This window comes from Notolabrus celidotus, chromosome 7 (assembly GCF_009762535.1).
Source record: "Notolabrus celidotus isolate fNotCel1 chromosome 7, fNotCel1.pri, whole genome shotgun sequence".
NCBI classification, from domain to species: domain Eukaryota; kingdom Metazoa; phylum Chordata; class Actinopteri; order Labriformes; family Labridae; genus Notolabrus; species Notolabrus celidotus.
The window spans coordinates 6,178,253-6,198,345 of NC_048278.1; the positions used below are offsets into that span (position 1 = coordinate 6,178,253).

The 20,093-nt window shown below is 41.8% G+C and overlaps 2 protein-coding genes across 3 annotated transcripts; one reads left to right on the forward strand and one right to left on the reverse strand.

The window, feature by feature from the left end:
- Window positions 1–1,173: 1,173 nt before the first annotated feature.
- Window positions 1,174–12,649, reverse strand: slc26a11 (solute carrier family 26 member 11). 2 transcript variants are annotated; one of them, XR_004631832.1, is made up of 15 exons: window positions 12,490–12,649; window positions 11,592–11,821; window positions 11,242–11,482; window positions 9,524–9,716; window positions 8,966–9,051; window positions 8,094–8,316; window positions 7,805–7,983; window positions 7,613–7,685; window positions 6,901–7,012; window positions 6,763–6,818; window positions 6,344–6,484; window positions 6,140–6,267; window positions 2,901–4,695; window positions 2,667–2,800; window positions 1,174–2,551 (listed from the first exon to the last, which is right to left on the reverse strand). XR_004631832.1 is itself a non-coding variant. In XM_034687448.1 (15 exons), exons 2-15 carry the CDS (start codon window positions 11,732–11,734, stop codon window positions 2,441–2,443), a joined length of 1,920 nt encoding a protein of 639 aa, XP_034543339.1. In that variant the 5' UTR covers window positions 11,735–11,821; window positions 12,490–12,647; the 3' UTR covers window positions 1,174–2,440. The 2 variants fall into 2 exon arrangements, 1 of the variants encoding a protein (XP_034543339.1); XM_034687448.1 differs by having other exon boundaries at window positions 2,901–3,000; window positions 12,490–12,647.
- Window positions 12,650–19,731, forward strand: sgsh (N-sulfoglucosamine sulfohydrolase (sulfamidase)). Its single transcript, XM_034687449.1, has 9 exons — window positions 12,650–12,963; window positions 15,112–15,272; window positions 15,370–15,475; window positions 15,572–15,939; window positions 16,139–16,220; window positions 16,306–16,509; window positions 17,195–17,361; window positions 17,460–17,677; window positions 19,404–19,731. The coding sequence occupies exons 1-9, from the start codon at window positions 12,885–12,887 to the stop codon at window positions 19,585–19,587; spliced, it is 1,569 nt and encodes a 522-aa protein (XP_034543340.1). The 5' UTR covers window positions 12,650–12,884; the 3' UTR covers window positions 19,588–19,731.
- The last annotated feature ends 362 nt before the right edge of the window (window positions 19,732–20,093 follow it).

The following is a 20,093-nucleotide window of genomic DNA, read 5'->3' on the forward strand; positions in this document are numbered from 1 at the left end:
GTTCACTGTGCCCCTTGTAATTTCTGCCCATCATAAGTGTTTCATAATGCCAAAGTAAATGGTTGACCAAGCACTTTGTTCCATTAACAAATGAATACCATCATATTTATTTCACAACACTTTGCACCAGGAAGTACAGCCCTAAAAAAACAAGTATGCTCTACATGTTATTGAAAGCAATCGCCATATTGCTGGAGAGTTAGTGATTAAAAGAAAAAGAAGCCTTACTCAAACATATATTTGAGTCACAGCTGAAAAACAGTACATTTGTGTTCCTCTCAAACGTGTCTGAGTTAAAAGAGCTGAAACGCTTCTTCTGATAGGACGTTAAACCAAAAGTAAAGCACGGAGAGATGAACACATTATTTTATGACACAGGGGGTGTTCTGATAAATCAGATATAAATTAGCTTGACACGATTACCTGAGTGATGGCACATAATCACTGACCCCGTTTGAGCTACATGTAGGTGTAAGGTTAGTAAAGGTGACAAAATAGAGAATCATATCTTGACCTTGTCTTTCAGCGCCCCTAAAGTCATTTAAATTAGGTTTTCTTCAAGATTATTCATTTCAAATTCCTTCTTCAAAAGACTGTTTAAATATAATTATACACATTTAAAATATTAAAGAGAAACACCCTAATTTCTAACGGTAAGATATTAACACTGAAGTTCGAAGTGAGTCTGTGGTATCAGGCCTGATGTACTGTGAGAGAGGTTTCACGTGTTTTGGGAGTGTGACTTCTTTGTGAAAGAATGCTTCGACAGCCCAGTCTACCTGAATTACCCTGACAAACCTAACACATTAAACAAAAGGATTCTCATTATCTGCTCGTCGTACCTCAATGTATATGGTCTCAGCAGATGTGTGTCTAACATGAGTCTGGTCCTGCTGGAGGTGTCTGCCTGTTAAAGCAAGTTTGTCCTTGCCACTGTAACTTGCTAAATGCTGCAAAGTGCTCTGCTCATGGTGGATTAAGATGAGATCAGACTGAGTCCTGTCTGTAAGATGGGACTGGATCTGATCCTGTCTTGATGTTGGGTCTTTGTTAATAATACTTAATCATTTTGTCCTTCAGCTGAGATAAATGATTCACTTTGTGTTTCTGAAGAAAAGAAAAGTGAATGTTAAAGTGAAGTAGTGCAACTGCAAACAAGAACCAACAAACATCTCCAATTAGTGCATTTATAAATCTTATTTAAAAGTGCATTTACACCAAAGTCAGTTTCCCAAGATACATTTTGAAGGCTGGGGGGAAGAAAATGCTCCATATGTAAAAACTTAGAATTAAATAATTAAAGGAACAGATCAAACTGAAGTGTTTTTATATCCTTCATTGCATGGTTGTGTTTGTTTAGCACAAGAGGGAAGAAAGAAAATCATCCTCTGACTCTTCCAATCAGGTGTGCTGTTGTAAATATTTGTTCCTTTCCTTTTTTAAGTGATTAATTGAACAGGTCTCTGATCTGTTTACTTTTCTGAGAGGTGCAACAGCCTGGTAAATAAATATTAAAGCTAGAAACAGTTGACGGATTACAGGGTCAGAGATTGATGAATACGCATGTCAACTGAGGTATTTTGAAAGTGACACCTTGCTTTGAGACTGTGCTGCTATATAACAGATTGAATCATCGTACATTTACACTAGGCGTGGTAACAAGACAGAAACATTATTCCTGACAGATGTTATGTTGACTTGTTGCTCGTATTGAAAATCTTATGATTGAGATTCTTAATGGTTTAATAAAACCAACAAGTTACTTTGTGACTGATGCCGTGCCTGTGAGGAGTTCTCGCTCTAACTGTTGAAATGAATCTCTTCACATTGATCTAACTTAATTAAAATGTAAACACAGATATAGCCTAATATCTTAAAACATCATAAATAAAACACCCTCTGGATTTATTATATTGGTATTATTCGAGAACCAGCCTGCACTCTGACACTGATTCTCTGCTAATGAATAACACCCTTCTCCGCGTGAGGCCCTCCCTGAAGAACTAATGAAATATTTATCACCCCTGTTCTTTTTCCTTGTATTCAGATTTGGTCTCTTGAAGCTAACCTATTACCTGCAGCACAAAAACACAACACAAGGAAGTCACTTTAACTTAAAAAAACATGAACATTTGTTATATAATTTCTCTAGTTATTGTCTTTGTCATTCAAACCGAGTCCCTCAAAGTGTATAAAACCTGTAAAATGCTACAAACACGGAGCAGACCTCTGGTGCAGGGTCTTTGTGCGATCACGATGTGTAGTGTTGGAATGTCAAAGGTTCCACAAAGGTTCCCGAGTTTGGCACAAAAACACGTCCTGCCACGGAAGAGCGACCTGATTTGGCAACTCGCTGCAACACGGGTCCAACAGTCAGTTATTTGAGGTACTTATTAACTGTTCAACTTCATGACTGCCAAATAATCCCGATACGGCAAGGTCACTGCTCTTTGAGGAGGCTCCCCGATTCAATTTGCAGTGCTTCCTCCACAGTTTGTGTGCACCTGAAGCCCTCCAGATCAGCGGCCAGGAGCGCATCCAGAACAGCGGGCTACAGATGGAGAGGAGGAGAGAGGACACGGTGGGTAGCGTAGAAAAACAAACATCCTGATGGATTTAATAATCTGTCAATCTGTCTGTGAACGAATGAGGGCGCAGGATCTTACCCGCACTCTGGAAAAGATCAGTTGCTCTTCTCGTAGTTTGAACTGCCTCAGCAGGTCCCTGAGCTCGCTGATCACCGAGTAATCGATGATGCTGACGTGATGGCAATCCAAGACCACCGACCGCGGGGGAGACGCTGGGTGAGAGACATTAAGAGTAAATGAGAGGAAACCAACACGTTACTGATAGTAGTAAATGTCTTCTAAAGAAGCAGAGACCATCAAACGAATCCTCACCCTGCAGAGCCTGAGTGTGCACAATGCGGCTGAGGTACTCTGTGGCAGGAAAGCTGAGTCCGCTGCCCAACTCCATCACCAGCACACCGTGATCAGACACCTGAGAACGACAGACACATGAAGTCGAGGCACTCAGCACCATTAGATATCACTGAGGATTCAATGTCTGACAAGCAAATCTCTGTTACTAGTGTTTTCACCCACTTCTCCTCAGGGCTCTGCTGTCGTTCAACCCTCTGATTGTTGACTTCAGTCTTTTAGATAAATGATCATTTATCCCTGATTCTTAATGCACTGCCGGGGCTACTCACTCCATTTGACTATGCTCTTTTTGGAGGAATAAATCACCTAAAAAATGAGCCTCATGGACTTGAGGGGAAATTTTAGGCAAACTATTCAAACATTTGTGCTCGTTAATTTACAACAACCCTACAAGGTTAGTTTCTGATTAGATTAAGTCTGAAAAATGCCCAGACAATCACAGATGTATGAAGGTCATAAGTAATCAGTCAACTGTTTGGTGTGTTTTGGATTATAAAAACGAGGAGCGGCAGCATATAATCTTTAAATTCTCCTCCACGCTGTGTTTAGTTTGCAGCTCTGACTGGCTGAAGCCCGATTCAGTCATCTGGATGCATTCAAACTTCTTTAAGTAATGACATGTCAAATGTTAATGCCACTGCTAATGACACACCTTAAAGGCATAGTTCACATGTTTTTGTCACACCACATCAACCACCCTCCTGTAGCAGCACACTGATACTTCAGGAACATGAAGTGAGACGTGCACTGAGGACTGTAAACCCCAGGAAAGCTGCAGGCCCGGATGGAGTACCTGGGAAGGTACTCAAAGCCTGTGCGGATCAGCTGACCGGGGTTTTCACCTCTATCTTCAACTGTTCCCGTCCCCAAGAAATCAGCCATCGACAGTCTGAATTATTACAGGCCTGTCGCACTTACGCCTGTGATCATGAAGTGCTTTGAGAGGCTGATCCCAAACCACATCAAGGACACACTTCCCGCCACACTGGACCCCCACCAGTTCGCCTATAGAGCAAACCCCTCTACTGAGGATGCCATCGCTGCAGCTCTTCACACTGCACTCAGCCACCTGGAACACCAGGGGAATTATGTGAGGATGCTTTTTGTTGATTACAGCTCGGCCTTCAATACAATAATCCCGGACATTTTAACTGGCAAGCTCTCCCACCTTGGTCTCTCCCCTTCCATCTACTGTTGGGTTAAGGACTTCCTGTCTGACAGCCAACAAACTTTCAGACTCGGCCCCCGCCTCTCCCCCACCATCACACTCAACACTGGCTCCCCGCAAGGATGTGAACTGAGTCCCCTCCTGTACTCTCTGTATAAATACGACTGCACACCAACCCATCTCTCCAACTCCATCATCAAATTTGCTGATGATACCACCGTGGTCGGGCTCATCTCAGGCGGAGATGAGTCGGCCTACAGAGATGAAGTTGGAAAACTTTCGGCGTGGTGTTCTGTGAACAACCTTTCACTGAACACCACAAAAACAAAAGAACTCATCATGGACTTCCGAAAACGCAGCATGGACCCGGCTCCACTGATCATCAATGGGGCCTGCGTTGAAAGGGTCCACTCCTTCAAATTCCTGGGCGTCCACATCACAGACAACGTCTCCTGGTCTGCTCACACCACGGCGGTGGTAAAGAAGGCCCAGCAGCGACTCCACTTCCTGAGGAGAAGCTTCTTCTGGCCTTCTACAGAGCCACCGTGGAGAGCATTCTGGGGTACTGGATCACGGTGTGGTACACTGGTTGCACAGTAGCAGAAAGGAGAGCTCTGTAGAGAGTGATCAGCACGGCACAGAAGATCCCTGGCTGCTCTCTGCTCTCCCTGGACAACATTGCCAGCTCTCGCTACCTCAGCAGGGCTACAAACATTGTTAAGGACTCGTCCCACCCCAGTCACCACATAATCAACCTGTTGCCCTCAGGACGGTGCTACAGGTCTCACAGATCCAGGACCAATAGACTCAGAGACAGTTTTTTTCCTGGAGCTATCAACGCTCTGAACACTCACCATAAAACACACTGACTACACTCTTCCTTCCGTGCAATAAAATCAATGTGCAATATTCTGCGGATGTGGTGGATGCTGAAACAGTGCACCAACGGAGCTGCGCTCCTAATTTCATTGTATGCAAGTCACGCAATGACAATAAAGGCATTCTATTCTATTTGAAGTGGGGTTGTATGAGGTACTTATTAACATTAAGTGTTAATGTTCAATCCATAACAGCAGACGTATCGTCTCAAGAAACCAGCCATTCCTACACGTGAGCTAAGCTATGCACCGCTTAGGGATGCAGCGATCCGATCCTGGTATCGGATATTGGCTAGATCGGACTCAAAAAGCTAGATCAGATATCGGTGACAAGGGGCCGATATACTGTATAGTGCTGATCCATATGGCAGATGTATTCATCTCAGCTCTATGCTTGTCTGTGTTTACAACAGCCATGTGCGTCTCCTACGTCATCAGCGTCAGCCGGTCTGTGCATTTTTGCCCAGTGGAGCATGATGGAGGATAACTACAGAGGCTCTGCAGTTTAGGTGGATGTCTCACTTCTTTTGCTAACAACTCCACTGGAACATGTGGAGCGGTAATGTTTCCACGGATGGCGGTCGCGCTAAAAAATATAATGGAAGCCCAAAGGAAGAAGTTTACGTGAGCTGTAGCGTACTGCAAAGAATGAAGAAGCCTTCTATTCATGGATTCAAAGTGTGAAAAAACGGACAGGTTTTTGGATTTAACTGTTTCGCCAAAGTCAGAAAAGCCTGAAGTTGCCAAAACATGATTCTATCCTCACATTAAGGAATAGAGATCGGGATCGGATTGGCTAGTATCGGTATTGGCAGATACCGAAGCCCAGGTATTGATTTCGGCATCGGGACCTAAAAAGTGGGATTGGTGCATCCCTAGTACCGCTTCATACTTCATTTAAAGCACTTGTGAGGAACTTTAAGCTTGTGCTGATGTTGGCGCCCCCCTGTGGACAAATTAATCGCTCCTGTTTGATCTGTAACATAAAGAGCACCTCAAGGGAAAATTCAGATTGATCCTGAGAAACTTTCTCCTGACTCTGAAAAACTCAATACAGCTCAGAAGATATAAACCAGGTTGTAGCTAAGTGTCCCACTAGAATTAATCCCCAACCATCCCTTTAACGGAAAACAGTCAGATTATGAAGTTACCTTTATTTGGGGTCTGGCCATGTTGTAAAGCAGCAGGGCTCCTGATACAGCCACACCTCCAACAATGCCGTACTGCACCTCCCAGAAACTTATCAGGAACGTGACCATAAAAGGCAGCAGGTCCAGCTCTGAAGAGAGACGTTAGCATTAAACCACATTGACACAAAAACACAGAAGACGGAGAAAGACTGAGCGGACACCCACTGCGTATTCTCCACATCTTCAATACGACATGATAATCCACCATGGGAGCGACTGCACAGATGATAACTGCAGCAAGAGAAGCTTTGGGGATGTAGTAAAAGGCCTGCATGAGGAACGCCAGGGAGAGCAACACAATCAGACCTGCAAAGAGGAAGAAGAGGATGGTTAGGGGGATACCTCAGGTCTGAACTTCAAAAACAGCAGAAGGTCATCTCTGCATGAACACAAGAGGAGGAAAGCCAAAGAAAAGGCTTGTACGTTTATCTGACACTGCTTTGCTACAGCTATCATATTTTTAACTTAACTTCAACACGTCTACCTCGAACCTCCTTGAATACATTAACACATGTTAGTAGAGGAGACTGTGAAAGGGAAAAATAACACAGAGCACCACCAGAGGTCAGGAGATGAGGACTCACTTGTGACAATTCCTCCAGCCGGAGAGCAAACACCAGTCTGAGAGTTCACAGCTGTCCTGGATGAGAGGGAAACAAAGAGCAGAGTAAATAAACAACATCAGTACTCTTTCTCTTCCATACAAACTTAAATACACGAACCTCCCAAAGCTGCCGGTGACAGGGTATGCGGACACAAAGGAGCCCATGATGTTGGTCACACCGATGGCCAGCAGCTCCTGGTTGGCATCTATTCTGTAGTCGTTCTGACTGGCTGGGAAGAAACAGGGAGTGAAAATAAAACATTCATCTTACCTGCTTTTATCTCATTCTTATATAATTAAAAAGAATGCTCTTAATGCATGGCTTGTATTTAAAATGTTGGTGCAGTCTCTATTTTGTAGTTTTGATGAATTCACAATGATAGCTAAAATACATGGGGCCATGCTAGCTGCTCCGATAGGCCTCACTTTGATTGTTTTGTGCTTTGAATGTAAACCCTGTTCATATTGTTGGATGAGCATGTTATCATGGTTCAAAACATGAAGAGTAGCTGATGAAGGTCATAAACCAAGCTACTGGACGAATAAAATGTAGGCTTTATAACGGGGACAGGGAAGGAAATACCAAAGTTATTGCAACTCATCCCAAAAGGGGAAATGAAAGTCTGTCCCAAATTTTATGACAGTCTTGTGGTAACATTTTAGTCAAAGTCTGCATGGTAATGGGGACGTCAGTCACCAGGATTCATCCTCTGAGGTCCAAGGATGATGAATTTCTCAACAAAACATAACGTCTCAGGTTATTTTAGACCAAAGAGGCAAGCATAACATGTCCACTCCTAGAGCCATGCATCTTCTGGCCTAACACTTACCAAAAGCTTTGGCTATAGCAATACTCTCCAGCAGACCCATGAAGGGGATCACAGCCAGACCTCCTCCAAAACCCTGCACACAACACACAAAGAGGACGACTGGCTGCTGAGCGTCTCTTTCACAGTGGAAAGATTTAAGAAGTTCAGTCATGAGTTAAAACACAGAGGCTGACCTCTTATTCTGCTGCTTACCTCAATAATCTCTCCAAAGGAGATGACGGTGCCGTTGGCCGTGGTGTCTGTGGTGGGTGGAGGCCTGAATGGAGGGAGCCCCCGGGAAGTTTCCCCAGTTATTGTGAACACATTGTAACCATAAGCATCCCACGAATAAGCCACACATGACGCAGCCATGACCACCAGGGCGTTACGCACTGCACAGGGCGGAGCAGACAGAGGTGTGAAGAGGAGAGAAGTCCGGACACACGGAACACAATTCTGATTTTTGACTTGGGTATGGGTTTATGCAAACACAGGTACTCACTGGTAGAGACAGCCCACACTAGTTTCCTGGCGACTCTGGAGCAGGTGGAGTCGTCAGGGTCAGCAGGGCTCAGATTCTTCTTCATAAACAACAACATGATGAGCAGAGCAAGACAGAGCAGGCCCAGCACCACGTCACCCGTCCTGGCCTCTGGAATCTTGTGGAAGGTGTAGTACACCTGCTGGAAGAACTCTTGGGGAATACCCTTCAGTCCTAGAATATTCTGGAAGACAGAAACATCAGGTCTGCCATCAGCTGAAAGTGCAGACACCAAGACAGCTACAAGTGCGGTCACATGATGGACACAGAGGGTGAGCCAACTGAGGCCGACTCAAGATTGATGTTTGCATAAAAAAGAAAGTATAAATCCAGACATCTCATTTACAACAATACATGAATATTCCAGGGACTATTTTATGTTTTTGGGAGGTTATATTTTTGTATTTTGAGTTCACTGTTTACCGTTCTATACTCACTCATTGCTCAGTTTGAGTTTGAACTTATTTGCACATGGTAAAAAAAAGATGATAGAGTGTTAAAAGCTCAAACTTTCTGCAGAGGAGGTCAGAAGCCCGACAAAAGGCTTATGAAGATGCCTCCTGTCTACAAATAACCAGAGTTATAATAAGCTGAAACACAGATTAGTCAGATTGCTGCATTTTATTCACTTTTTTTATTGTTGTACTATTTTTCTGTCTTTGATGTGAAGAATATAAAACCTTATAAAACTGTAATAAATTGTGCCAGTAAACCATAAAACTGTTCTTCTTACTGATAAATACGATCTTAAGGAAACAGGTGCAGGGTCTGGCGATTGGCGGTGCTTTAGATGTGTGTGTGTGTGAGTGAAGGTGCATGGGATAAACTTTCACCTTAATCTGACCAAAGCCAATGGTAATGGCAGCGGCACAGGTGAAGCCTTTTATTACAGGGTAAGAGATGAAGTCCAGCAGGAAACCTGCAGAAGCCAGGAAGAAAAATAATGATTTACAGAGCAGTAGCACTGACCTTGGCCCAAGAGTAAAAGCATGGCTGAGATCCACAGATAACAGTAAAAAAAGTTATGGTGGGCAGAGGAGGACGGAGATGTGTGGCAGGAAGTGGTTCTCCTGCACTCACAGATGCACCACCTCCTTTTTCTTGACATCCTCTGCACCCTTGGTAAGTTTGACACTCTCTGTTAGTTTTAAATGTTATAACATCAGGATCCATTACAGCTCATACTCCAGAAAGGCAGGATGATGTAATCCTGATTAATATCCTAGCTATCAGAGGAAAACAATGTCTTGCACTGTGAAGAAAAACGTATCTTTATTCCACCAAAAATCTGACGTGCACATCCACTCAAGTCACGAGTGTTGAACAAATAAGAAACCCACCAAAACTGGTGTCACAGGTTTTTCACATGACCGAGGCCGCCCTCCCCTCACCTAATCTCAGTAACGCCATAGCCGCCTGGATGAGTCCACATAGGAGACTGAGCAGCACGGCTTGGTTTGGGTGCCCACCCACCACTGAGAAACACAGCAGGGACATAATCGCTGTGGGACCCAGTGTTATGTCCTTAGAAGTCCCCAGGAGGCTGTAGATGAACCCCCCCATGAAGGCAGAGTAGAGTCCAAACTGTGGAGACAATATCAGGATTAAATGATGAATACAGATACAATAAGTGAATATTCTCATGGGATTAGATAAAACTGAATAAAATTAGAAAGAACTTCATTAATCCCAGAGGAAATTGTAGTGCCAGGATGAAGATATTATAATATTACAAAGAGCGAAGTGTACAAGGGTTAAATGCAAACAAATAAAAACAGTGACCAAACTGATTAAAAATAAAAGGGCAAAAAGTGAAGGGACCAAAGTCAGCTCAGTAGATAAGTAATGGCATCCCATTAACACTGTTATTGATAGTTAAGCTGCAGGACAGTAACAGCTCTAAAAATTCAAAGTAATGAATATAAGTCAGCAAATAAAATATATCAATGAAAAGTAATATTGCACATATATTTTCTACTGAAAAAAGTGTTGTGATGGCTTAGTTACAATGCACATGGCTGCAATAAGGCTGAAATCTTATATATAGGAATATTGCAGATGATAATGATCATAATGAGGCCCAGTATGGAGGAGAATTATTTAACATGATAACAAAAGTAATGTCGCCCATGATGTGGAAAAATATATTGTGCATTTTATGGAAGATAATGTGGGACATGATGTTGAAAGAACTATTGCACATGATATAAAGAGTAATATCGTCGCTTTGGATAAAAGCATCTGCTAAATGACATTGTAATATTACACGTGCAAAAGAAAGTATTATGAAAAGTAATCTTGCTCATGACATAAAAAGTTATCTTGCACATCATTTGAGAAGTTATATTGCACATGATACAAAAGTTAAATTGCACATTCAAAGCTGTGTTTTTATTCAAAGTTTCTTCTTCTTTAGTCTTGGCTTCACCTGGTAGAAATCTAGAATATTTTTTTTATTTTTATTTTTTTTATTTTTTTTTTGCAAAATCCTTCCAGTACAGCCAATACAGTATAATAGTTAACAGTCTTTTTCTGTTTTTAAACGAGCACACACATCTGCCCTACCACCACCCCACTCCCTCAAGCCCCAGCCCAAGTTAGGAAAATAAAGAATTAAAATAAAATACAATACAATCAAGTGATAAGTGGTAAAGAAATAAAGAAATAAGTAAGTAAATAAAGAAAAAAGCAGAAATACAAGATGTCAATCATAAGAAGTTTGGTCTCAGTTTTGCTTGCTGCCTGCATCCCAGTCAGAAACAATCTAAATCAACCAGCATTTTCCATATGTCCCGCGTCGCCTCCAGGCACCCATTCTATTGTGCAAAGGTTTCCAAAGGGAAATATAAGTAAAAAGTAAAAAGGGGGGGCTGAATTAGGGCTGTCGCCTATGAGGCCAGCTTCTTGGGAGGGAGGCGGTCTACATAATCAAGTCAAGGCCTCCAGTGGGTATAAAATGTATCCGATGAATCCCCTTATCTTTTCCAATTTTAGCAGAATTAAAACATTGTTTAGCCAAACTCAGAAATATAGAATATTACCCAGCTGAGATACCTGGATAGATGTGAATTACAATGCTTAATATTCAGAGACAAGGATAGGGATTTACCTGCACAGGAAGGCCGGCTATTTCAGCATAAGCAAGCACTTGTGGTACAGCTGTCAACCCAACAGTGAGGCCTGCCAGCAGATCCATCTGAAGCCACTTCAGGTTGTACTTGGGCAGCCAGGACAGGATGGGCAGCCAGGCCTTCAGGGTGCTGTAGGAGCAGCAGCCCCGGCGCCTGGTGGACGCTGGTCCTAACAGAGGTTGGTCCATGGCACCAGGATTAGAGGAGAAGAAGGAGAACCTGGACACGGCGGGTGATGGTGGAAGAGAGAATGAAGAGACAGCAGCGATACATGTTACATATTGAAATGTGCATGAGTCCGGTGGTTACAGAATAAGAGAACGCTTACACAAAGAGATTGATTTTCCTCTTCTTCTTTAAATGTCTCTTATCAGTTTGTGAGAAGAGCTGCTTGCTTTTTTTCCGGTCATCTTTCCCCACAAGCCAAGCTTTCAAGATAACACAACAAAGAAGAGCTCTGTGCGCTCGCATGTGTCCGCATATCTGTGTGGTTTTCTGTACAAACACACGGCACAGAGCAGGAAGATGGACCCCATATCTGCAAGTGCATGCTGTGACCTGTGGGTGAAGAACAACCAAAGTCAGAGAGAGTAAACTTTGAAGCTATGAAATGACACAAATAATGATCACGCGTTTGTTTTGAAGTAATTTGTGTTTTGAAACATTTGACCACAAATATCCTACATGTATGTCTCTGTGGACTCTTGTACCTTTTAAAGCTTTTATGTTTTTTTATTATAGTGCGACGATCATGTGACAGGTCAGTGCTTTGCATACCTGTGCCTGACCAGTGATATTTCTACAACAGAAAGCGCTTGTCCTCCATAACTGCAAGTCATAAAACCTCCATCTAACAAAGCATTTCTTACATTTATGTCACTATGTGAGTGATCAGCAGCCTTATTTTATAGAGAGAGAGATATTGCATTCATGTCAAAAGTTTCAAATAATGTGTTTATGCTGGATAAATCATAATATTATAATTATAATATGTTTATGACAGGTGCAACCACAGAAGATGCAAGAAGATGCAGCAGATTAAAAAGAAAGAAGAGAAAATAGAAAACCACCCAACAGAATAAAAGAATATAGTTATATATAAAAGAATAGAATAGAATAAAACAGACAAAATGAATGAGCATACTTTAGAATAATTAAAAAGAGGATACTAAATTTAAGCAGAATAGAATAACAACAACAAAACAGAATAGAATAAAACCTCTCACCCAGCCTCATTTCTCCCTCTTTGCCATTGTCACTTGGTTCAGCAGTGATTTTGTGTCAAAGCTCTGAAGTTCCTTTCACTAGAACTACTTCCCAAATGTTGACATTCTGCTGATGAAGCGCGAGACAGGAGTTCCTGTTTTCTGTCATCACATGATCGACGTCATGTGACCGGAGGTGGGCGGGGCCTAAGTTGTTTCAGGAAGTAATTGAAATGTGTACAGCGAAGTCTTCTATACCTCCCAGTCACCATTTAATCTCTTTCTGTGAAGTTTAATCACAAAACTCAGTTTATTTATTGAATGTTTTTATATCGACTCACACGAAATGTTTCAAACCAGAGGAGGTTTCGAGTCTTTGTAGTCTTTGTCGACTTCAGGACACCAGCATCAGCATCATGCTTAAGTTGTTGTTTCTCATTTTGACATCATGCTGCATCGGAGAGTCAAAGAGGAGAAATGTCCTTCTGATTATAGGTGAGTGAAGTTTTACATCTCAGTTAAGGTTTGCACCAGTTTAAGAGACTTCAAGTCTTTAAACCGAATCCTAAACTAATGCAAGACTACTGCAGGATCAACTACAACTAAAGACTATAACTGTATTTGATGAATGATTTATTGCAGAATCCTTCAGCTTGAGCATTTTGTTGTTTGAGAGCAGAGGTGTCAAAAGTATTCACATTTATTACTCAAGTAGAAGTACAAATACTAGGGTTTAAAAAGACTTCTGTAGAAGTTGAAGTATCAACTCAAGCTTTTTACTTAAAGCTGCTGTGAGGAACTTTTGTTTTATATCAATTCTGGCGCCCCTTGTGGACAAAGCGATACCTCTTATCTCTTGTCCTATACATGCAAAAGTAGTGTTTTCAACAAAAGCCTCATCCTGTTGTCTTCAACAGTCAACTTCATCAGGCAATGTGATTCTTTTCTATGAAAACAGTCAAATAAAGGCTGTTTCTGAAGCGAGATGTCCATCATCTGGTCTGGCACCTACCCCCTCAGGGCGGTTTCAGGCATTAAAAATGACAACAGAGAAGGTGTCAGTGTTGCTGCTGATGGACTTGTTTGCTATTGAAGGTCATAAAGAGGCATCAGTATCATTTTCAGTCTGTTTCTCAGCCACTTCAAAACTCCTCACAGGGCCTTTAAGTAAAAGTCCAAGAGTGCTGGTTTCAAAACTACTTAAAGTATAAAAGTAAAAGTAATGTAAGGGGAAAAAAAAGACAAAAGCTTAGGCTGCGCCACAGGGGCCTATAGTGCATGACTCCACCTCCAAAAAAACCTGTTTCTAAAGGCCATAGTGACTATAATGTTATGTTAATATGTAAATGTTGAAATATTCCCCGTTTGAGGGTGATCACTTTTGTTGTCGTAGATCGTAGGATTAATTTGAACATGGCTTTTAAGTAGAATATCTCCATCTTTCCCATAAAAAAACATGAATCTTGAGACATTTTTCCCATTTTCTAGTACTGCATTGACACTTTGTACACAGGAGCAGTGACAATACAAAGCAATGCATTAAGACACATAGAATAGAATAAAATAGAATATACTTTATTAATCCCCTGAGTTCTGAAGCCTAATGGCTGCAGGGATGAATGGTTTTCTGTATCTCTCAGTCCTGCAGCGCAGAGATGAGCCGTCCACTGCTGCTGTTTCTCTGGTCCACAAAGAAGTTGTGAAGTGGATGATCTGTGTAATTTAGAATGGCCTCTAGCTTCTTCTGTGTGCATTTCTCCACCACAGTGAGTCCAACCTGGTTCCAATCACAGTGCCACCTCTTATCACTAGTTTGTCCAGTCACCTCACATCCTTGTGTTTTATACTGCTTCCCCAGCAGACTGCAGCGTAGAATAACACACTTGCCACCACAGACTGATAAAACATCTGCAGCATCTTACTGTAGATGTCTAAGGATCTGAGCCTCCTTAGTCCAACTTGTTGTCCATGGTATTCAAATCGATTTAAAGTAAAAGAAATATGATTAAATGAAACATTAACAACATTTTTGTGAATATAAAGAATGCATACTGTGATGGATGAAATACAGACATGATAGTGTGTTATTCCTGTGTTTATTAGTAGTTAGTACGTTACACACACACAGTCCTTCTGGGATTTATACAATGTTATATGGCTGAGGAGGAAACTAGGGAGTGAGAGGTCAAGAAGGTGACCAGGAAAGGAGAAGTCTTAAAGCGCTCTGGTTTGTCTCACAGCTCTTTGGGTTGTTTAACGATGTGATCATCTTGTACTCTGTGAAGACGATGAATACGCTTGTCAGATTACTCTGCCAGCTGACCGCTTTGCAATACTCACTGAAGGCCTGAATAAAACTCACAAAGACAAATCGTCATTGTTTGAGTGTTTCATTTTCAGATTTCTGCCACAATACTGATGAAATTAACTTTAGAAAAGCTAAATACAGCCTTACATAAATCATTACTGTTGTGCTATATTGACAAGAAGGACCTGATAATCCAGATATAGCAAAATAACATGGTACTCTTATCATAAACAATTGCCACTCATGACGAGATGCAAACTATTCTCCTCATACTACATTTTCAAGCATAGCCAAGCATTGTTATAGCTACATAAATGTGTCTCTTCCTTCTCCAGCCGATGATGCAGGTTTTGAGACAGAGGTGTACAACAACTCTGTGGTCCACACGCCACACCTGCGCTCTCTGGCCCAGAAAAGCCTGGTGTTCAACAACGCCTTCACCTCCGTCAGCAGCTGCTCCCCCAGCCGCTCCACCATCCTCACAGGCCTGCCACAGGTATATCAGGGGACACACACACGCACACACCTCATGATTTCTCCCTTTTGTTTGCACACAGTCACAGTAATATGGTGTGTGTGATTCATGTTTTCAGCACCAGAACGGCATGTACGGGCTTCATCAGGGTGTTCACCACTTCAACTCGTTTGATGGAGTTCAAAGTCTGCCGCTGCTCCTCAGCCAAGCAAATGTACACACAGGTGAGTAACATCCAGTAAATATCAGGTTCTCTCACACAGACTTATTCCTCATCACCATTACTCTCTCTCTTTCTTTATATGGCTTCATGCTAACAGGTATAATTGGGAAGAAGCATGTGGGTCCCGGATCTGTCTACCCATTCGACTTTGCCTATACGGAGGAGAACAACTCTGTCCTGCAGGTGGGGAGAAACATCACCCGCATCAAACTGCTGGTCCGCAAGTTTTTCAAGACCCATAAGGAGGAAGCCTTTGAACGAGGGCGTAAGAAAGAAAGGAACGAAGACGATGTAAAAGAGGAAGAGAGGCCATTTCTCCTGTACGTTGCTTTCCACGACACCCATCGATGTGGACACTCGCAGCCTCAGTATGGAGCTTTCTGTGAGAAGTTTGGAAATGGTGAAATGGGGATGGGAAGAATACCTGACTGGACTCCAGAATATTACACACCTGAACAAGTGAAGGTGAGGGATGTGATGTCATTTACACTCTTCTGGGTCACACGTCAATATATTTATTTTTTAAAATTTGATTTCATATGTTTTAGATAATTGAAAAGAAATTCATCTGAGAGATACAAACTTCAAAAGTTTGAGTCAAGAACTAAATCACAATGCTTCACAAATGCAGAACTCTGGTCTCTCATCATCTGTCCTATTTCAGGTTCCTCCTTTTGTACCCGACACACCTGCAGCACGAGCAGACCTAGCTGCACAGTACATCACAGTTAGCAGACTTGACCAAGGTATACAACTGCAACATCAGGAAACAGAATAGATAGATCTACGCCATGTCTGTTAAACTCACTGTTATGGTGTTTTCCTCTGCAGGTATCGGTCTGGTTCTGCAGGAGCTCAGAGACGCTGGTTATGAGAACGACACTCTGGTCATCTACAGCTCAGATAACGGCATCCCCTTCCCAAACGGCAGAACCAACCTGTATCACTCGGGGACAGCAGAGCCCATGCTGGTGTCTTCTCCGGAGCACAGGGAGCGATGGGGAGACACCAGTGAGGCCTTTGTCAGCCTGCTGGGTAAGACGTGGATGATTGAAAGAGGCTGAGAGGGCTGTAACTTAACTTTGTAATATAGAAATGTTATTCTGTATCATCTTTGGACCTCTTAGGTTTATGTTTGGAGGTAACACAGATGTTGGTAACACTTACAACACCAACGAACAAATAGGGACGTTTGTGTGTTCTGATGATGTTTTTATTTCACCACAAGAGGGAGACATAACGATGATACATCAGCAGCAGATTCCACATAGACTAAATATTATCACCTAAAAGGATAAAGATTAAATACAAAAGGAATATAACATCACTTTAACAAATGAAAACAAAAAGACGAATCAGCTGTGATATAAATGTCTGCAGAATATACTATACTATACTATAAAAATGGCAAGTATTAGTGGTTGAATCACGTGCCCCATGAACAGAGGTTGTCATCCTCAAAGCAGGTGACCAACAGCCCTTTACTGCAGGTCTCTTCCTTGCTCTCTCTTCCCCCTTTCCTTCTCTATCCACTTTCCTATCCTCAGAATAAAAGCCCTTCATTAAGCATAAATTAAAGCATACAAGTAGGAGGTTTGATAAACATTAACAATGTGAGCTCATCATAAATAGTTTGACTGTCCTTTTTCAAAACATGAATACATGTAAAATATTTCACGTGTAAGTTATGACTCTGCTTCTCCCTCTCCTCTTTTGGCAGACATCACTCCCACCATTCTGGACTGGCTCTCTATCCCCTACCCGTCGTACAGCCTCCCTGGCAGCACCTCCACCCCCGTCCACCTCACCGGCCGCTCCTTGTTGCCCGCTCTGGTGTCTGAGCCCAGCAGCTGGCACACCGTCTACGCCAGCCAGTCCCTCCACGAGGTCTGTCCCTCTCCTCCACATGAGCCCTGTTGTGACTGAATGTAAGAAGAAAGGCATTAATGAAGGAATAAAAACTGTTCTGTCTTTTCTGTTTTCAGGTTACCATGTACTATCCAACCCGCTCTGTCCACCAGGGGGCGTATCACCTTCTCCATAACCTACACTACCGCATGCCCTTCCCCATCGACCAGGACCTGTACGTGTCCCCCACCTTCCAGGACCTGCTGAACCGCACGCGGCTGAGCGAGCCCACACACTGGTTCAAAAGCCTGCAGCAGTATTACTACAGAGAGCGCTGGGAGCTGTACGACTCCAGGTTTGTCACTGCAGGAGCGTGTGCACGGTTAAGAGGATTTTTAGGGGATGGCATAGAGCGTGTCTCTAAGTAACTCTTATTTAAACGACGCACACCTGCTGCTTATCAATTATCAGTTATTGAAAGATAAGAAAATGGTCCTAAATATGAAGATGTCTGTTAACAGAGGAATGGACGGACATCTCATGCACTCGACTACATGTGATGCTTTTCCTCATAAAACATCTTTCTGGTCTTTTGCCAGCACATATTTCATTTTGAATGTTGTCAATATTTAAAATAGTAAATTTAATAACATTAAACTACATGTCTTTGTCAGAAAGAGACATACAAGCTCCCAAAACCACACTTTATATTCATTTAACTTAACCCTGGAGAAATAATTTCTCACCTGGCTGCAGTGATCAACAGGTGTACTCCATGACCCTGTGACATCACTGCTCAGGGGGATTACAAAAACATCACCTACCACTTCCAACCAGAGAGGGCAGCTTAACTCTGCTCTCTGTCTAACATGTCACCAGTTCATCTTTGAGGAATGTGGTTTGCTGTTTTTCTGAATCTCATTAAATGAGACACTGCTGCAGGGAGTGAGTTACGCTGTCTTTATGATTTCAGGTTTCTACCAAAAAACAGAATCTATTATTTATTGAAAATGAGGTTGCTCATACATAAAGTCTTAAAGCTGGAAGTTTAGATTCTCCATCTGGCAGATTTCTTTTCCTGTTTTCTCTCGTTACAAATGTCTGATAAATGAAGGTATTCTATGGCATTATTTTTGGAAATGTAATTATCTGTACTTTGAATTCAAGGATATTTTCACACAGAGATTTACAAATTTCATTAAATATTAGACTTTTTTTTAATTAGTGATTTTTGTGACTAACAAATAAGCAACAGGACAGTTGACAAAGTTATACACAACACATGACAAGGAACAGCAACAACACTAACAGAAAGTATACAGGTAGGGAGCTGACGGCACGCCAACAATGTAATGATAACCTGTGTAAGATATGTCTTCAGTTTAAGTGTTTTTGTCAAGTTATTAAGTTAGTGTTAAGAAACTTTAAGTGTCTGGGAACAGGACAGGAAAAAAACGAGAAAAATAACAATGAGGCAATTTGATAATTGAGAGTTCAAAACTGAGGGAGAAAGAGAAACAACAACAAACTAAAAAGAAAACAAAGATATCTTTTATATATAATATATGAATGTTAGACTTATGTGTAAATAAAGAAATATGATCTAGTAAAACAAAAGAGCATGAACATGTTTGATAAACTGAATGTAAAAGTGAGTCAGATAGTTAATCTTGTGTGCTACAACAGATTACAGGTATTGTGTTGGAATCGTAAATTAACTTTAAAGTCATTTTTCTTTTCAATTTAATCAGATTTTCTGTCGCTAACATTCACCTCAATGACAGTTTCCTACATTTCTTTATAATTTGTCTTTAAGGCCTGTTTGTTTCTTTATTTTAAAGATGAGTGAGATCATTCTTTGAATATTCCTCTGGGAGTTATACGAGGTGGTTCTCGAATTCCTCACCTTCACTGTTTTCTGACAGCATAAAAGTTTAAACCACCTGTCAGATCTTCATGTATGATTTGAAAACAGTAAAGCTTTATTTTACATTGATTCATTATCAAAATGTTTTTTTCAATTCTAGTATGGTTTCTGTTTGTGGCTATGTGCAGACACTGACTCTGTTTTATGACAACAGGGCGGACCCTCTGGAAACAGAGAACCTGGTATCAGACCCGTCATACAGCGCCGTGCTGGAGAGTCTGAGGCAGAGTCTGCTGAAGTGGCAGTGGGAGACAGGGGACCCCTGGGTCTGTGGACCTGACTATGTCCTGGAGGACAAACTGGAGCCTCACTGCAGACCTCTTTACAATGGACTCTAACGGTGCTCTTACACATCTTGACTGACTATGCATACATTGACACATTCTTCTTGTAAAATAAATGACATATGTATTTGTATTTTTATATGGAAGTGCTGCTTTTCTGCTTCTAAATGAATAAAACTCGAGTTCCCTTAATTCCAATTCAGTATATCTTCATTCATGTTCTTTATGCTCCTGATATAATTTCATCACTCCACTCAGTGTTCCTTCTTATATCTGTTTCTAAGAGCTACATTTCCGATCATCCAGACTCCTGTCATTACCCTGCTTCATAGAAGGGCAATGTGGACACAACATGACTGTTTATATTACTATCTAATTAAATAAATGTATGTCCCTTGTTATTGTTTTTGTCCCCATTGCTGCCCTTCTTCGGGTCAGCTGATTACGCAGAATCTGGAGCTTGTGACGCATGACTGGTGAGGTCAGCAAATCAATCATGAAAAGGGTTTCTATTGATTGATCCGATTCCACTTTGAAGTCAGACTGATTCCCAACCCCTT